The sequence below is a fragment of the Neophocaena asiaeorientalis genome, unplaced genomic scaffold (assembly GCF_003031525.2).
Source record: "Neophocaena asiaeorientalis asiaeorientalis breed wild unplaced genomic scaffold, Neophocaena_asiaeorientalis_V1.1 scaffold150, whole genome shotgun sequence".
NCBI lineage: Eukaryota > Metazoa > Chordata > Mammalia > Artiodactyla > Phocoenidae > Neophocaena > Neophocaena asiaeorientalis.
Window position 1 is genome coordinate 777,936 of NW_020176571.1, and position 14,288 is coordinate 792,223.

At 61.8% G+C, this 14,288-nt stretch overlaps 1 protein-coding gene across 3 annotated transcripts in view; it reads right to left on the reverse strand.

Annotated features, from left to right (window-relative positions):
• Positions 1–6: 6 nt before the first annotated feature.
• The window catches only part of IL17RA (interleukin 17 receptor A), a 14,900-nt gene continuing 618 nt past the window's right edge, over positions 7–14,288 (reverse strand). The window contains exons 2-13 of one of the 3 annotated variants that reach the window (XM_024733100.1): positions 10,820–10,844; positions 10,011–10,157; positions 9,233–9,344; positions 7,668–7,795; positions 6,084–6,131; positions 5,815–5,978; positions 5,161–5,244; positions 4,837–4,921; positions 3,772–3,783; positions 3,391–3,492; positions 2,086–2,127; positions 7–1,560 (exon numbers count right to left, since the gene is read on the reverse strand). In XM_024733100.1, coding sequence (XP_024588868.1) covers positions 116–1,560; positions 2,086–2,127; positions 3,391–3,492; positions 3,772–3,783; positions 4,837–4,921; positions 5,161–5,244; positions 5,815–5,978; positions 6,084–6,131; positions 7,668–7,795; positions 9,233–9,344; positions 10,011–10,157; positions 10,820–10,844 — 2,394 coding nt within the window. In that variant the 3' untranslated portion in view covers positions 7–115. Of the gene's footprint in view, positions 1,561–2,085; positions 2,128–3,390; positions 3,784–4,836; positions 4,922–5,160; positions 5,245–5,814; positions 5,979–6,083; positions 6,132–7,667; positions 7,796–9,232; positions 9,345–10,010; positions 10,158–10,819; positions 10,845–14,288 lie in introns of all 3 variants that reach the window. The other 2 variants (XM_024733101.1, XM_024733099.1) reach the window with 2 other exon arrangements.

A 14,288-nucleotide genomic window follows, 5' to 3' on the forward strand; every position in this document is an offset into this window, starting at 1 on the left:
TCCCCTGCATCGGCAGGCGGACTCTCAACCACTGCGCCACCAGGGAAGCCCCAAGATGTTTACGTTTTAAAGGTACACATCTCACACGAGCATACACATGTCCACACGTGCACACCTACGGACACACGTGCTCACCACCCTGGGCAGGGGAGGCCCCACGCGGCGGCCCCTTGGGCTCCAGGCCAGGGTTCTGGCGGAGCTCCTGGAGGAAGAGCAGCAGCTGGAGGCTCCGCAGGCTCTCCAGGCCCTCGGGACACAGCGGCTGCCCGCCCGGCCCCCCACCCCGGTCCCCGTCGTCATCATCCGGGAGCTGCGGGGAGCTCCTGGAGATGTAGCCCTGGTCGGACTGCACGGACCGCCGCTGCTCCCCCCCAGGGGGCGTGCGCACATCCTGGCAGCGCGGGCTCTGCTGCAGGGACGGCAGCATGGAGCCGTCTGGCCGCCCCGTGGGGCTGCTGCAGACGGGCGGGTCCTCGGGGTGCATGGGGAGGAAGAGGATGCTGTTCCGCCCAGGGCCCCAGCCGCCCAGAAGCGGGCAGGCCTCGTCTCCCCCAACCAGGGCCAGCCGGCTGGCGGCACCGCTCCTGACGGCCCGAAGGATGGGCTCCACCGCCTGCGCCGGAGGGGCCCCGTCCACCGGGACCACCGTGGTCTGGAGCGGCTGGGCCGCCGGCTGCTCCTGGGGCCAAGGCTGGAGCTCCAGCCGCGACGGGCCCCCTCCTTCCCCCGCGAGGAGCAGCTCCACCAGCAGGCTGCCCTGGGAGGCGGGTTCCAGCACCAGCGGCTCCTGCCGGACGATCCCTCCTCCCGGCGGCGGCTCCTCGAAGGCCTCCTCGTCCAGGGACGGGAGGTCCTGGCCGTCTGCCGGGCAGAGGTTCTCGAGCTTGAACCAGTCGGGGCGCTGGGCCTGCCAGCGGCGGAAGCGCTGCACGGCCTCGTGGAGCTGCTGGCCGCTGGGGCTCTGCAGGTAGTTCTGGGCCGTGAGCGCCCCGACGCGGTGCATGCGGCCCGGCCCGAACATCTCCAGGTCCTGGATGCGGAAGTAGACCTCCTCAAACTTGTCCATGAGCGCGTAGCAGGAGGTGATGTTGAAGAGCTCGGGGATGTCGGCCTCGCAGCTGATGTCACTGAAGTAGCAGACGATGTAGGTGCCGAAGCAGGCCGGCCTCTTAAAGTCCGGCAGGATCATGTTCATGGCCGCCGTGAACAGGTCCCCCGCGGGCTTCCCGCGGTCACAGCGAAGCTGGACGGTGGCGTCCTCCCAGCCGAGGATGGCCTGCCACTTGGCCCGGGTGCCTCGGGAGCACAGGACGATGATCTTGGAGTTGCCCTCCACCACCTCCTGCTTCCGGCGGCCCACCCAGGTCATGACCCCCGCCTCCGAGATGGCCTGTTCCTCCAGCAGGTCGAGGGCCACTTCGGTGCCGCACACGGTGAGCAGGAACTGGGCGAACTTTAGGACCACGTCCACGTAGAGGGGGTGATCAGCCGAGTAAACGATCCAGACCTTCCTGGGCTTCAGGGGTGGGGGGCTCAGGCTGGTGGCAGCGGGCAGGACGTCTGAGGGAAACAAGGGAAGCCAGGCCGAGGGTTCAGGCATGTCGGCGCTGACCACACACCACAGGCCGGGGACAGCCCCGCCCGGCTGGCCGGAAGACTCCCGAGCCCCCAAAATGCAGCCGAGACCTCAGAATAAGCCCAAGGCGGCTGCCTCGATGTGCTGGCTGCCTGCGAAACAGCCTGTGCCTTCGGGGAAGAGTCTCTCACTTTTTTATCTGGCCTTTGGCCTCCATGTTAATTAAAATTGCTTTTTTTCTTACAAGACACAAAGGCCCGTTTACACACAGCTGCTTTCGGGAGGACCTCTTTTCACAAAACACAGTGCCTTTACCTTCCCCTCCTCGTTCAGCGATGGGCAACTGTTAAGCCCAGCCTCGCTGTTTGAGGTCCCCTCTGTTCGGAGCTAGAGGTGGGTCCCCGGCAGGTGCCATCTCCTGAGAGACAGGAGCTGACTGGGTAGCCCCTCCAGGCCGCTGTGAACAGACTCACCCCAAACCCAGGCTGCCCAAGCCGGGAGGTGCCCACCTGTGCATTTGGTGCCATTTTCGTATTTTCTGTGATGGGACCCTGAAAGGAAATGAAATGCCAGAAGTAACACTCCAGAAGTGTCCTTGCAGGAAGCACAAATCTTACAAGATGGCTCAGAACGGCTCTTTTGGAAGAGAAACAGGGACCAGCTCACAGGGGCACCTGCTGGGAGCTCTGCCCCACTCCCGACCGAGGGAGGGGTCGAGGTAGCACTTCTTAGACGCTCTGGGCCTCTGCAGGGAGACCGTCCCTCCCAAGACTGCTGTGTGACCTGCGGGAGGTATCAACGCTTCTGAAACTCAGTTTCTTCCTCTGTGAAATGGGTCTGTGTGTGAAGTGCCCGGCACACCCCACCAGCTGGGTCACAAGTATTCTGCAGCACTGACCTGGCTGGGACCCCCAGAATGGTGCCTGGGAGGTTACACCCCAACAGTGGCCATCCCCAAGCAGAGCTCCCCTTCAGGGAAAGCCCCTTCCCCAGACGTGTCCTTTCAGGAGGCAAAAGTCTTCCGAGATGCCTCCAGAAGTAGTGCCACTGGGCCCCTTAAATTTTCTCCTGGCATTTTTTCTTTTCTTTGGCCGCGCCTCGTGGCTTGTGGGATCTTAGTTACCCAACCAGAGAGTGAAGCCAGGCCCTTGGCAATGAGAATGAAGAGGCCTAGCCACTGAACCGCCAGGGACGTCCCTCCTGCTGGTGTTCTGGGGTGAGGAGGTAAACCAGCGTGCTTAAGTGACCACTCCGTCCTGGAGGCAGCGAAGGGCCCCGTGGAGCAGGGCTGACTCACCAGAGCCATGTGGCCAAGGAGGACGTTTGGAACCTTGATTTCAAGCCCCACCCTTTGGGCCTCTGCCTAGAACTCTGAGGTCCTCCCTCGCCCCGAGGAGTGGCCGCTTCGGGAAAAGGTCAGACGTGTAGCACGAGAAGCAGACGGCCTCCCGACGCCTGCAGAGACCTGGACGGCGGGACCCTCCCAGGGAAGGACCCTCTCGACAGGTCTCGCGCCCGGCTGGTGATCTCCCCCAGCATGAGCTGTGGTCACAGGGGAAACGGCCTCCCAGATCGGGGTCGTGGAGGGGCAGGGAGAGGCTAAGTCCCCACCCCAAAGACCCATGTTTCCTCCTGCTTAGAACGTGGCCAGAGAGGGCCGCAGCCGGAGGGAACCGATGCTTATTAGCAGGCTGAAGGGCGGGGATGCGTGGGGCTGTGAGCACAGTCCCCCAGCTGGTGCAGGGACGAGGGGCACGGGAAGAGAGGCGGGGCAGAGGGCAAGCCCCAGGTGGGCCCACAGCCCCTGGCCTTACCCGGTAGCCGCCAGGCCAGGCAGACGGTCAGCAGGACGACGGAACCCACGAGCAGGATGGAGAGGCCGGGGATGCACCTGGACACCCACAGGGGCATGCGGTCTGTGGCAGGAGAACAGCGTGATGGCGTGGCAGGGAGGCCTGTGACACCAGCCCCGGGGGCCCGCCCGCTGCCCTCCCTGAGCTGCCCTCTCTGCTGTGCCAGCCCTGGGGTCCTCAACCAACCGCCCACCCTGGGGGGTCTTCCCTGACACCAAGATGGGCCATGGTCCCACCACCCAGGGCCGCCTCCTGGTACAGCCTTTCTGCCTGGCTCCACTCCAGGACACAGGGACCTCTGTGTCCCCTGAGGCGGCAAAGCCTGGAAGGAGTCGGCCTTACCTTCAACGGCGTCTGCAATAAGAACCAAGGGACAGACTCTCAGTTACTAGCAGCAGTCACCACACCCAGCACCCGCGTGCCGTGCCGGGGCCTGCTGACGGCCTGGCCCGACGCCCAGCCCTTTGTACAGGATATTAAACTTAGCGACACCACCTACAGGGGACACCTGAGCTGGTGGCCTACTGGGAGACGCCTGCCTCCACCTGGAGGCCGGGTTCCGTCCAGGCCAGTGCAATGCCTGCCGCTTTTTTTTTTTTTCTTTTTTGCGGTACGCGGGCCTCACTGCTGTGGCCTCTCCCGTCGCGGAGCACAGGCTCCCGACGCGCAGGTCCAGCGGCCATGGCTCACGGGCCCAGCCGCCCCACGGCAGGTGGGATCTTCCCAGACTGGAGCATGAACCCGTGTCCCCTGCGTCGGCAGGCGGACTCTCAACCACTGCGCCACCAGGGAAGCCCCTCCGCTGCTTTTTGATCGGCGTCTGCTGCAGGAGGCTTCTGAACGGGAAGTGGGCAGCACGCTGGAGGCTCAGGTCAGAACCGGGGCTCTGCCACTTCCTCGGTGTGTGGCCTTGGACAAGGTGCCTGACATCTCTGTGCCTCAGTTTCCTCACCTATGAGCCTGGGGGAGGGAGTCTCCACTTCATGGTATATATTACATAGTACCCAGTACGCAGTACTTAGTACACAGTAAAACATACTCAGCTCCACAGTACACGGCACTTATACACAGTACGTAGCAGGTAGTACTATGACTCACAGTTTGTGAGAATTGGAAACGGACACGTTAGAGCACCCTGTTCACTACACGGTCCTTAACTGTAACTATGACGATAAGAATCCCCATTTTTCAAGTCACGCAAGTTTTGAAAGGTTAAGTGCTTTGCCACACAGCTAACGAAAGGCAGTCAGGAGTCCAACCTGGAGTCTCTCTGAGGCCCCACAGCGCAGGCCTGGACAACTCCTGCCCCCCCCCACCCCCGCCCCAGGACGACGTCAGGGTTCGGGTCGGGCGGCTGACCTTCACCCGCCCTCCCCCCGGGGGCGCCCCGGCAGCCGTGCGTCTCACCTGGGGTGTGCGGGACCTCTGGGCAGGGCACGGCCACCGAGTGTCGGAGGCAGTCGTTGAGGCAGCTGCTGAAGAAGGGCTGGATCTGCAAGGACAGAGTGCAGGGAGGAAAGGCGGGGGGGACGTGGCCCACCTCGGACCCCGCCGGCCCCTCCGGGACGTCCCCGCAGCTGCTGGGCAGGAGGGGGCAAAGGGCCCTGCCCAGGTGGGGCCGGGGGCCGGGCAGGAAATCCCAGGCGGTAGCGGTGCTGGGCCCCTGGGGAGCACGAGCCCCGGGCTGCCCACCTGCACCCATGCCCACCCCGTCTCCACCCCAGTCCCCACCTGCACGTGGTGACGGCAGCACCAGCTGAAGTCTGGCAGGGTGAGCGTGACGTCGCAGCACTGCCGGGTGGCCTCCTCTGCAGGCTGCAGGGCAGAGGGGCAGTGAGGCCCTGGCCTCTGCTGGGATGCACCCCCAGGAGGCCCCGGGGAGAGAGGCTGGTGGGTCCCGCTCCAGGGGGAGCGGCCCCTCCCCAGGGCCGTGGCTGTGTTGACTCAGGACCGCATCCAGCTCCCAGCCGCCCCTCTTGGCTTTGGCCGCTGGGGATCTTGGGGGCAGACACACCTGTCCTGCACTGGCCCTACCCTGGCTTCATCTTATTTCCTCACCTTTACTCCCCTTTGTCTTCACTGCCACATTTTAAAGTCTTCAAATCCTTTTTGCAATAATGGAATTAACAAGGCTGAACGAAAAGAGGACCAGGAAAACGTGGGGGAGGGGAGGACAGAGGGCCGGGTGTGCAGGGCAGAGATAGCCGCGTCCCGTCAGCTGTCGGAGCAACTACACACCAGCCACACTCCGGTCACACATGGGAAGGGAGGACGGCAGCCCAGGTCACGCCCTCCAGCACAGCCTGAGCGCCTGGGCCTCGAGGCTTGGAGAGGCGGCTCTGAGCCAAGCTGGGGGGTTAGAAGAGCGGCAGAGAGAGCAGTTACCACGTCCAGATCCACGACGTGCCGGAAGCAGCTGCGGTTCTCCGCGGGTAGAAAGCTGTCCAGCAGGATCTGGTATTTGGTGGACTCGTTCCACGGCGTGAAGCTCAGCCGCAGCTGGTGGGCCTCGAGGGTCTCCACAGTGATGCTGGGGTCCCACAGGCTGCCTGTCCCACAGAGGCACAGACGTGGCCGGGAGTGAGGGGTGAGCACGTGTGCAGGTGTGCGTGTGCACCCAAGTGAAGCCCCCCACCGGGCTGCCCGCCAGTTACCTGAGCTCACGCAGGGCGTGGTCATCTTCATCCTGGGGTCCTCGCAGTCTGTGGACCGGGAAAAAGTGCAACCGTTACGCGCCTCCCCTGGAAAGCTGGCTCCTGCAGGGCCTCTGACACCAGAGCTAACAGCCTTCTGCCTCTGGGGAGCCTGTCCAAAGCTGGCCCTTCAGAGAAGCCCCAGGACAGACACTGCCATGGGCCAGAGGCCCCACAGGCCTGGGACCGTCCTGGCCGTCTCAGCCCTCCTCCGTCCAGGAACCTTCTAGATCCAGGTGTAAGCTCCCTGGACTTGCTCTGGGACCAAGGGGTCCTGGTCCACTCCTGCTTCCTCTCCCCCGGGGCTCCCTCTCCTGAGCCGCCTCTGCCCTTGAGGAGAGATGGACTGTGTCCCCCTCAGCGAACGGCAGCGTTTCTCCAACTCTCCCATGTCCTCACAGTAGTCTTGGGTTCAGCCCCCTCTGGGGTGGGCCTGGGAAGCTGCATTTCTGACAAATTCCCAGGTGATTCCACGGTGCTGCGGATGCAGGGAGCCCGTGGGGACCACTCCTCTGGAGATGTCTTCTTGATCCCTCCATTTCTTTTACTGCAACGTTTTTACTTTGGTTTCAGAAGGCACGTGAGAGGCGTGAATCACCGCGAGTGACAGGGGCTGAGCCAGTCCGCTTTAGGGACAGGGGAGGGGGCGGGGGGGTCACTCATTTGACAAATACTGGCTGAGCCCCCAATATGTGCCAGGCCCTGTGTTAGGCCCTGGAGATACGGTGGTGAGTGAGACAAAGTCCCTGCCCTCCGAGGATGACATTCCAGCGGGAGAGACCGTAAAAGCAAATAGCGTAATATCACGTCACGAATATGTCAAGATGATGGAATGTCAGGGAGCAGGGAGTGACACGAGGGGCAAGAAAGCCGGGTGAACAGATCGTGTGTGCACGTGTGCGAGCAGGGGGTGCTCTGGAGATGAAGAAGGCTTCAACAGGCATTTCCCGATCACCTCCCACATGCAGGGCCATTTGTGGGGGTCTGGAGGCTGCACAGGCGGGTGTGGGGTCCAGGCCCTGTTCTCAAGGGGCCGGGCGTCTAGGTGTGCTTGGCTCTTAACAATGAGAAAAGCAGGCAGTGGCAGAGATGCTGGGGAGGACAGAGACGCGCCCCAGAGGTGCACACATATCAAATGATGCTTTGGAAGATGAGCCCGCCAGGCCTCCCAGGAGGAAGGAGTAGTGGCAAGAGGGGAAGGCGTGGGATAAATGCAGGTGGGACGTGGGGGAAGAACGAGGAACTGAGGGCTGGGGCGGGGCTGGGAGCAGGGCCACAGCTCTCCTGGGGCTGGCCTGTGCTCCTGACACGTTCTGGGCAGGAAACGTGCATTTTCAGCCACGCGGAGGGACTCCGGGTCCCGTGAAGCTCCTGGGGTCGTGGGCCAACACCCACTGTTTGTGTCGCAAGAACGGGCTCCGCCTTCAGGGAGTGGAGGCTGTGACCACTCAGCAAAGAACCTGGCCCTGCACCTGTTTGTCCCGTGGGTCCCACAGGCTGACAGCAAAGTGAGGGGTGAAGGCAAGGCGGCGGGGGCGCTCTTACCGGGCACCAGGAAGTTTCTGGACTGGTGGTTTGGGTCCCCGTCAGGGATGGGCTTAGGCAGGTGGTGGACGGTCACCTCGTACTCCTGGCCGGGTTCCACCACGAAGTGGCTGAAGGCAAAACGCCACTAGGAGGTGGGAGAAGGGGAGGGCAAACAGGTCACGGCTCTCACCCACCTGGGCCCAAAGTGCACCCCATCCACCCCCAAAGGATCAGTCAAAAGAGGGAGAAAACAACCACTACAGCAAGCTCCCAAGTCGGAGGCATCTGTTTCTCTGTTCTTCGTTTCTTCTGGTCTTTCTTGCTTATTATTATTATTTTTTATTAATTAATTAATTTTATTTTTGGCTGCATTGGGTCTTCGTTGCTGCGCACAGGCTTTCTCTAGTTGCGGCGAGCGGGGGCTACTCTCGGTTGTGGTGCGCGTGCTTCTCATTGCAGTGGCTTCTCTTGTTGCGGAGCACGGGCTCTAGGCACGCAGGCTTCAGTAGTTGTGGCATGTGGGCTCAGTAGTTGTGAGTCACGGGCTCTAGAACGCAGGCTCAGTAGTTGTGGTGCACGGGCTTAGTTGCTCCGCAGCATGTGGGATCTTCCCGGACTGGGGCTCGAACCCGTGTCCCCTGCACTAGCAGGCGGATTCTTAACCACTGCGCCACCAGGGAAGTCCCTTTCTCGCCTATTTAAAAAAACCTAGATCTGGCCTCATCAGGAGACAGTGGGGGCCAAAAGCAAGAGAATTTGGGGAAAGATGAAAGAGCCCCCTCCCTCATCGGCCCTCTCCAACTCCAGAGCACGCAAGGGGCAGCTGAAAATTACTTGTTAAGTGACTCTGCCTCCTTAAATGGGAAAGCCAGGGGTCTCTTGAGAATGTCCTGGAGCACAGAAGTGCAGCGAGAGGGCTACGAGGTCCCCCCCCGCTCCCCCGCCCAGGCCTGACAGCATCTTCCTTGCGCAAACATTTTCTGGATGGTGTAGGTGACACACGCTGACTCCAACTTCCCTGGTGGACTCCGTGGGGGTCCCTGGTCCTCACCACCCTCCAGCAGTAGTTTGGGGGGCCCCACTAAACACGGGACAGGGGATCTGTCTTTGCTGCTTGTGTTTGTGGGAGCCCTGCCAGCGGCCACTTTTCAGACGTAAAGCAGCAGTGTTCAGACAAGCCTGGGTCAGGACCGCCTGGATGGCTTGTCACCACCAACTGCTGCTGTTTAAACACCCACAGCCTCTGATTCAGGAAGCCTGGGTGGGGCCCTAGCACCTGCATTTCTAACAGCTCCCAGGTGATGCTGCTGGTCTTGGGACCACGCGCTGAGTATCAGTGCTTTAACCAAACTCAAAGAGAATCCACTTCTGGCTCTGGGCAGCAACAGGGGCAGCAGCTGCAGCAGGAACCATGGCAGCTCCGGTCTGGGCAGAGCCTCTCCTCCCGGAGGCCCCGGGCTGACCCAGGTGCAGGGCAGGCCGGCAGGCGTGGGTCGCGGAGCCGCAACAGTGAGCGGCGACATAGGTCGGAAGGAAGAGCAGCGTGTGCGTGCGTGCGTGCTGCCCCCCGAGGGTCACCACCACCCATGCGATGATGCCTCAGTGTGGACAGAAACTCAAACTTGACACACAGACGTTCGTTGGTGTTCAGCTGCAAGACGGACAGTTCCGCTCCCTCCAGGTAGAGGATGCTGGCTGGAGGGCAGAGGGAGGGGAGGGGCCGCAGCTGCAGATCAAGGTGACTAACCGCCGGGGTGGGGGCGGGCACGTCCCATCTGGGACGCTTGCCCGTCTTACCCACCCTCCGCTTCCTGCTCCTTCCAGGCTCCCTTTGGGCTGGATTAGCCACTGCCTCGTGGACAGCTACCCCTGCTGGACACGGACAGCGACACTTTACCCAGGGCTCTGCAAATTCGTGGCTAGGGCGTTGGCGACACGCTGTGGGTGTCAAAGGGCGTCCCCGAACTTGAAGAGGACGCAGCAGCCAGCGGGGCTGGAGCCTCAGGAAGAGGGCTCCCCCAGGCCATCCACAGGGCTGGGCGCCCTGGTCACCCACCCCTGAGAGGCTGGGGCACTGCTGTCAGGAAGGCCAGCCCCGCAGTCAGACAATTCACGACCTGACGCCTTTTCCGGGGTGACGAAGATTTTAGGCTGAAGAAAGGCCGTCCTTGAAGGATCCTGGGTTAACATCCAAACACTGAAAAAGGACTCACTGCCTGAAACGATGGGTCCTCTCACTGAACTGGCCCCTCGTGTCTGAGCACAGGGCTGGGAGCCCAGTTCTGAGTCTGGGGGGAGGGCCGGGGGGTCCAATCTGTGGGCTCACCCGGAGGTGGGCAGCACGCCCAGACGCCCACTCACCGTCTGTCTGAAGCGTCCACTCGACGTGAGCCACGGGGAGCAGGTGTCCTTGCTGCGTGTGGACAAAGCGCAGCTGGGTCTGCACGTCTTTGGGGGGCGAGGGGGTCAGGCTTCGAGGGTGGATCCAGGTGTCGTCTAGGCAGGTACCTGGGGGCCAGGAAAGGCAGAAAGCAGAGGCTTGCAGGCTCTGCAAGAAACCAAAGATGCAGACCAAAGAAGACACCTCACGGGGGCCCAGGGAGCTAGGCCTTCACGGTCAGGCCGTGACCCTGAGACCGCGGCTGTGCTCGCAGCTGCCCAGCCCTGCTCGCTCTCCTGACGCCTGTCTGGGGTCACGGCAAAGCTCTGATGTCTAAAGGGCACCTTAGGAGAGACGACAAAGCATGCCCTTGGCTTTGAGAGGAGGCAGTGGCTGCAAGTGGGGCAGGAGAGCGGGGCAACCATAAGAGCTGCTCTATTGTCATGTGCGGGGTCCCTAACGAGCACGGACACTTGAACTGTGCGCCTCCTCCTTGAATTAAAACACGAAACAAGGTCCCACCCCAGATGTCGCCCACTTCGGGGTGACAGCTCTGGCGAAAGAGTCGTATTACACATTCACCAGGGTAGCACCCCAGAGAAAATCCTAATGACAGGCCTGCGCCTCCCATCCTGACTGCCGCACGATGAACGTCCTTGACGGAGGTGCAGGTGCGGCCCCAAATCTCAGGGGTCCTCCTGCTGGGCTGGGGGCTGGGACCCTCGTCAGCTCAGCGCGGGGTCAGCGCTTCATCGCGGCAACATGAGAAAAACAAAAACCGGTGACTTACTGTTCTTGACTGTGCAGTTCAACCCCTGCGGAAAAGAGAAGCAGGTAATCACAGACAAGAAAGAACTTGAATCCACAAGCCGGGCTCTGGCGTCCCCGGGCTCATTCTCAAGAATGAAACACAGGCACCCTCCCTTTCTCTTTGAGGGACACTCTCGGGGGGTGGACCACACTTCCCTCCTGTCAACTGAGGAGACGCAGGGTGAGAAGTGGGCATAGCACGTGGCAAATGGAACTGGCATTTTCTGAGTGCCTTTAGGAGCTGGGAGGCACTTTAGCCTCTTTCCCTGCCCTGATATCAGAATGCTGGCATGGGGACTTCCCTGGTGGTCCAGTGGTTAAGACTCCACACTCCCAGTGCACGGGGGCCTGGGTTCGATCCCTGCTCGGGGAACTAAGATCCCACATACTGCAACTAAGCCCGCGTGCCGCAACTAGAGAACCCTGTGCACCGCAACTAGAGGTGCTACAACGAAGACCCAGTGCAGCCAAAAAAAAAAAAAGAATGCTGGCAGCCAGGCCCAGAGAAAAGACCTCTGGATTTTGACACCTGAGAGTCGCCCAACAGACAGGCCACGTTCACCACCAGCCTGACCCTTCCAGTAAGTTCAGCGATCAAAACGCCCATCTACACAGGGCATGCAGTCAGCCTTTAGGACCTCAGTCTTGAAATATTCTCAGACAGCCAAAGGGTACCAGATATCTGAGAAGGATTTCCTGTGTTCACCGAGCTCTCCTTCTGTGCCAGGCATCACGCTAACACTTTGTACGCACGTCTCATTTAATCTTAACGACAGTCCTGTGAGGTCGGTACCATCATTCCCTTCTTATTCATGAGAAAACTGAGGCACTGGGAGGCCAGCTAAGTGGCCCAAGGCTCCACAGAGCTGACACTCACACCCACGCAGTTTTGCTCCAGAATCCCACTCTTAATCACGGCCACATGGCCTCTACATAAAAAGGGGTGCTCGCAACAGGTGGGCCCACCCTCTCCATCCGCGGCGGTGAAGATTACAAGGAAGGACTCAGACAGTTCCACGGACATCGACGAGAGCCCGGTAGAGAGAAGTGGGCTGGGCGGTCACACACAGCTCTGCTGTGGTCCACCTTGGCCGGCTGCCCAGCGTCTCCGAGACAGGTGCGTGGTGCTGGCCCGGCAGCCCACTGAGAGCTCTGAATGAAGGTATGCCTGTCACCCCCGGCACAGAGGCCGCACGAAGCTGCAGGCCACTGTTCCTGCCCCAGCACACCCAGCGCACAAGCCCCTGGTCCGCCCAGCGTGCTATGTGCTCTCCCCACAACCCGTGAGGCAGGAGTCATCCCTGAATGGCCGGGAACACTGGGTCACGGCGGTGGAGGGACTGGCCGGGGCTGCAGGGCGGCTCAGAGACAAGCTCCACCCGAGGCCGAGGCCTGACTCAGCCGCGTCCCCTGCTGCTGATGCTACGTGCACATCTCACACAGAGGCTGGCAGCCAGCGGAGGAGCCCATGAACTCTGCGGTGATGCCCTGACCGCAGCCCCGACCGCCCGGTGCCCACACGACACAGCTTGACACTCGGGGAGGGGCATGGTCGAAAGCTGTGGCGACCAGAAGATGGGGTTAAACCCACGGCTGTTCCACCCCCAGTCAGAGCTGCAGGTGCTTGGGGAAAAGAAGAATTTGTGGAACACACATCCTGTCTAGAAACTTCTGCGTTAACACTCCCGCCGACCACCTCCAAGTTGCGGGCTTTCCTCTGCGCTGGCGGTCATGGTCATGGGAAGCTGAGAAGGCCCAGCTGGGAAGGGTCCCCCAGGGAAACACAGTTTCTCCAGTAAGGATCGGATGGGTGGGGGGGACTCAGAGTCCCCCGGGTTTTGAGGCACTAAATCCAAGCAACCAGAACCCAGCTTGCTTGGTCTCCGCCTGTCACTGCTTCGTGGGCGGAGCTGGCTTCGTCATTCATCTGCTCACCCTCCCCTTCGTCCTTTCGATCCACAACCATCCGTCAGCCCCCAAGTCCCGCGCTTGCAGCACTGGGCTGTAGGTGGTGGAGTCAGGATGCAAACCCAGGTCCTCCGGGGTCAAGTGCGGGCTTCCCCTGACACTACGTGGTGCTCTAACCACTGAGGCGCCAGCGGAGGGAGAGAAATCTGGAGGGCGTTGCTCCTCTCTTTTCAGGGCTCGGGCCGTGGGGGGCGTGCGTCTGTGGCCAGGTGTACGGCGGGGGCGGGAAGGCAGAGCCCGGGGGTGCAGACGAATCTGCCAGGGGATCCCTCTCTGCCAACCCCACACCCCCATCAGGCCAAGCCCCCCTGCTCCCGCTGAGCAACTGAGGTCAAGCCGTTTCAGCACAGCTCAGGGGAGCCCCTCCCTCATTTCCCGATGCTTCTCTCGCTTTCCTGCCACTCAGACCCCTCAGTCCTCATCCTGCCCACCCATGGGCCTTGGCTCAGGCCTTTCCACTTCCTGGAACGCTCCAGACCTCTGTCTTGGAGGGCCGGCCACGTGTCTTCTCTGCCGCAAAGAACACCCTAGGCTGCAGGAGTTTCTCTTTTCCCTGGAATTCTGTACACTCACTGGTCGCACCGAGAGCACTGGCTCCTGTCTCCTGGGTGACTCACCACCCCTCTGGTCATCATCAGGGAGTGTGGCTCTGTCGTTTCAGGACCTTGTATGTTGCAGGCGCCTGGCAAGTGGCCATTGAGAAATGAACCGAGTCCAAGGGAAGGACCTGCTGAGTGGGTCTCACGCTTTGCCCAGGAGTGGGAGTCACAAGGACGGTCCCCAAATCATTCACGTTAAAAGAAAAGTTTCTGCTAAACAGTCGCTGACCCTCCTCCACCCTCTTGTGGTGAATCCTCGACAAAATTAGGTCAGGAGGAATACCGCTTCGGTTGTTTCACATCCTCTGACTCAGATACTGAGGGTTATTTCTTGGCGCCAGTGGTGGAGGGGAGTGGACCGAGGAAAACAAGAGGAGCGGAGGGGAGTCTTTTCCCTGAAGCCGGGCCTCCACCCCAAGGCCACTACCCGGCGGTGGGTGTGTCGCTTCCTGTGGGCACAGCGGCGCAGCTGCCCGGCGGATACAGACCAGCGGGACCCCAGACCCGGGCGGTGGCGGCCGCAGGGGCGGCGTCCTGAGGGTCCGCGCGGCCCCCAGGGCTCGCGCCGGAGGGGTCACCGCTCTGCCCTCACAACTCTCCCCGGAAGCTGCCCCCGCAGCCCCGGGGCCCGTGCGCCAGGCGCTGCGGCCGCAGGGTCCCCGAAGCGCGGGCTCCGGCGGAGGAGGGCTCCAGGACCCGGGCTGGAACCGGGCTCGCTCCCGCCTCGCCCTCCGTAGGCCTCTCCCCACCCTTTACAAACCAGCGCGCCCCACCTCCGGCCGGCCTCCTCCGAGGCCCTCCCCAAGTGTGGGACGCCGCTGGGACGCCGGCCCAGGTTGTGCAACCGGCGCTGCGCGATCTTTCCCAGCAACTCCGTGTTTT